Genomic DNA, 4,144 nt, shown 5'->3' with positions numbered 1-4,144 from the left:
GGGTTTTTTTTTTTTTTTTTTTAACTACATGCTTTATACGTATAAAGAATTAATAATTAACCTCAGTTATGCCTAGCATAAATCCAGACAAATGCAAACAATTTAAATTGAGTTATGCAGGATTTGTCAGTGCAAGTAAAATCAGGATCTAGTCTAGGAAATATTCATTTTTAAGTGCTTCCAACAATACAGCTCAGATTAGATTTGTTAACTTCTCTTCCATATGCAACTACTCTGCCCTGTGTCTCTAAGTAAATGCTGCACTTTTTCTTTCTGGATGAAACAAGGCATACTGAGCATATAACATTAAAAAGGCTGCTTAAGTAGAATCCAGCAGTTTTGGTCTAGAAGAACGCAGTAGGCACTTTTGATGCAGACTGGTCATTTTATATACGTATGTGTGTCCAGGTGTGCGTGCACAATTTGCAAAACCAGATGAGCTTTATTTTGCAACAATCACTGTGCCATTACAAAAGAGTGACATGTACATCTGGGGGTATTTAGAAGAATATAACCGTGATCATATTCAAGAGTGGTGAGCCAGGCAATGTAAAGGATTATTAAATTCCAGATTAGTGTGCTTACGCTTGGGAAACAAAAATGACAGATAAACAACTGTTGAATTTTCCTGTTTATACAGGGAGACTTTGATCTAATATTGAAAGGGGAGGAATCTAAAAAAAATCAGAGAGAAGCAAACGATGCTTTGAAGGGCCTGGTAACATTTGCATGTGGGATGGAAAGGGCAGAGTGCCAGGATTAAGGATTTATGAAGGAGGAATTCCAATAAAGTTTTTGCCCATTGTCTACAGCTGTTGAGGCTAAAGGCAGGGTGAGAGATGGGATTTGGATGGCAAGTCTTTCTGAGAGCCAGATCAGCTGGAATCAGTGAATTTTGTGCATTGTTCAGATTGTCATCGTCTTTTCCTGCTATAAGGTCCTTTGTCTGCCATAGAAGTCAGCAGGATGTGTAAATTATCACTCCACTTGGCTGCTTGTAGATTCCTACCTTATTTCTCTGTTGTCTTCCTATCCAGAACTCCCCCTGGGGTCGGCTGGCATCGCTCCCAGTGAAAACCAACGCACGCTTGGACGTAGATGCAGCATTTCCCATTAGGCTGTTGAATCTGGGACACTTCTGTTTCTGTGTTAAGGAGACACTTTAGAAATAGCCTGTCAGCAATAGAGTCAGGCCTGTGAGCATTCATACTGTCAGCAGCTCAGGTCTGTAGGCCGGCCCTGTACTTCCTGGGTTGGTACTTTGTGCCTATACAAGGGTAGGATATGTTAGTACTCAGGCAGGCTTCAAACGCTCCTGTGCTGGCTTTAGAAATGAAGGGTATTTAGCATCCCTGCAGATCACACATCCTAACAAAGTTCAGAATTGGGATCTAACAAAGCTGCATCAAGGAGTTATTTTAAAACCAGCGGTTCTGTGTTTTGTATTGAAGGTTTAATAAGATTGCAGTTGGATCACTGAAGGAAAGTATCTTCCGAAGCCTAAAGCATTTGCAGGTGCTGGACATTGAGGGGAACCTTGAATTCAGCAACACTTCAAAGAACAAGGACAATTCAGAAGAGGAGGAGGAAGAGGAGGAAGAATGAAAATTAAAATGTGAACAAACAAAAGCACGTCTTGTGGTAGGTATCCATCCTACTCTGCCCACTCAGGGACCCCATGTAAGTAAACTTTAGTTCACAAAGGCACTCCATTGAATCGGTGCGTTGACTTGGAGAAAATGAAAAGCTGGTGCACTGGGCTCAAAATCTCCTCTTAAAACCATACCAGGGTAAAGATGGCATGATCCAGCTTGGTGGAATAGAGTAACAGATGTGAATCTGGTGCTTCTCAAAGGTGCCGGACTAACCCTAAAAGCCTCTTCTGGTAGAAGCAGCAGCAATGTCTGCGGCAGCAGTGGCAGCAGGACTTGCATTTTTTACTTTATTTCTCTTCTGTACTGTAGCTGTGGTCTGGTCCACCAGCATTCATTTCATGTAGGGTCACGGTGGAGCCTCCGCGTAATTCCAGATCCCAGCATCTGAGATGAGCTGGTGACCTGGAAATGAAGAACTCTCCTTTTCCTCACCATTTGATTAGCCAACTCCTCTCCTACTGTAGAAGATAGTGGAAGATGAGCACTATCTGGAGAGCATGGATTGGGATTTGCTTTGTAGAGTGCTCCTCTTAAAAGAATTGCACAGGTGAGGGGGAGGGTCAAAATGCTAGCTTTTCATCTCTGGAGACCCAAGCTCAAACTTAAGTTTTGATCAATTGTGAAAACAAATATATGGCCTCACCTTCTTATATGTGTTCAGAGGCCATTGGATCTGGCCTGCAGACCCAGGGGGCTTTGGCAGCAATCACTAGCAGGGGACTGCCGCCGTAGGGGGCTTCATATGCACTGTGGCTATGGCTGGGCAGTAGAGATGGTTGTTGCGTTCAAATTATGGAGGGGCTCAGGAGGGCTGAGCTCCCTGATGAGAGAGGAGAGTCCCCCCAACAGCTGGGCAGAAACTGCCATTTAGTGCAGGGGCAAAGTAGCCTCTGCCCCTTGTTGCTGCCAGGTGCTTTTTGCTGCAGCTGCCCGGAGCCCATGCCTGGGCTGCCCTGCGGCTTCTCTGTTGCCACCACTGCCACCTCCGTCTCTTCTGCCTCCGACCCCTCCAAGAGTCAAAGTGTAATTCAAACCCTGGTTAGTGCCGTGGCAGGGAGAAGCAGTGGTAGCAGCCAGCTCCTAGCACTGGCATGTCTCGGACCTGAACCAGGCCATTCCAGCCTGCCCCACAAAAAGACTGCTGCCATAGCCAGTAGCATGATTCGGTGGTGGTGAGAGCTGGCGCTCAAGGGATATTAGAGTTGGACTATAGCAGGAGCTACTGGGAAAGCTGCACGTGAAATTCCTGCCTGTCATATGTCCAACCTACAATCAAAACTGCAACCAAACTTGTCTTCTGGGAAACGTACCGTTTGGGTTTTAATCATTTAGAATACATTTAATCCTGTAGGCAACACAGCTTGGGTTTGGCCTGGGACATGCTTATGATTTCAGTTGGCATACTTTTAAGCTGACTGTATGTTGAGTCATGTGTTCAGTGTTATGTAAGTCTGATTTTTGTCTTTCTGATATGTTTTGCAGGCTGACATATGGAAAGTGGCATGTATTGCTATATTTATATATCTACAGAGATATGTAGAGAACACTGCAAAATGTGCAATGAATTACACACAGACTGTTTATCATGGCGCTTGGCCAGGCTTGAGGAAGATGGGTCATTTCAGTGCTTTATTCAGGGAGACCCTGAATGTCATTCCAAAACTCCCAAAACATCACGTACAAGACCCTGGATGGGATCATATGGATCATATGGGATTGCTCGGGAACTCACAAAAGCTGGCTTTTGTTTTTTCTGTTTCTTCCCTCACTGTTTCCATCTGTAATAACAATATGGGGCTGTTCTGAATTTATGCCTTCAAACTCTGCTTTTGTCGCTCCATTTTAAGTGAACCATGTACAAGCTCCTTCTCTTCCCCCACACTACCCAAAAAGGCTGTTGTTTGATCAGGTGGGATGGATTTTTACAGTAGTTTCATGTGTGGAGCAGGACATGAGGCAGCTTGGTCATTGAGCAGCAATAATCACCACCAGACTGACCGAATCCATTCCTCTGTTTAGTGTAATGTGTATATTTGGATGAGAAAAGCTAATTAAGGCTGGATCCCATAATATTTTATCCCCACTGTGTAAAAGCCTACAGCATATGCCTATTTTAGAAAGTTTTAAGATCAAATCACTCACTCACGTGAATATATAGATATATCTATAAAGAATTTTATATCTGCTGTTCAGAGCTTTGTTAAAGCTTCTGTCTGGCTTGTTCTTTGTCCGCGCGGCACTTACACAAATACCCTGGAGCAGGGACCAGTTGAAGGGACCAAGCAATGTGTAAAAGATGGATGGTAGTACTTATTCTGTTATCTGCAATAAGAGTCTGATGCTGTAACTGCTGAAACGGGAGAGTTGTGGATGCTCGGTGCCTCTCGGCAGCAGAACCTAAGACCCAGGTAAGGAGGAGGAGGGAGACCTGGGGCCCATCCCCGCCGTTCTGTTTAAGATACTGTATGGTACAATATGGTGAGTCCATA

General features: G+C 44.3%; 1 protein-coding gene across 1 annotated transcript in view; it reads left to right on the top strand.

Moving 5' to 3' along the window:
- The window catches only part of PODN (podocan), a 33,188-nt gene extending 29,328 nt beyond the window's left edge, over positions 1–3,860 (top strand). Inside the window, exons 10-11 of the mRNA XM_019501285.1 lie at positions 1,452–1,641; positions 3,138–3,860. Coding sequence (XP_019356830.1) covers positions 1,452–1,605 — 154 coding nt within the window. The 3' untranslated portion in view covers positions 1,606–1,641; positions 3,138–3,860. The remainder of the gene's footprint in view (positions 1–1,451; positions 1,642–3,137) is intronic.
- The last annotated feature ends 284 nt before the right edge of the window (positions 3,861–4,144 follow it).

The sequence above is a fragment of the Gavialis gangeticus genome, unplaced genomic scaffold (assembly GCF_001723915.1).
Source record: "Gavialis gangeticus isolate Ggan-Ray unplaced genomic scaffold, GavGan_comp1, whole genome shotgun sequence".
In the NCBI taxonomy this organism is placed as follows: Eukaryota; Metazoa; Chordata; order Crocodylia; family Gavialidae; genus Gavialis; species Gavialis gangeticus.
The sequence above is the reverse complement of the archived record's forward strand: the minus strand, read 5'-3'. Positions and strand labels throughout refer to the sequence as shown.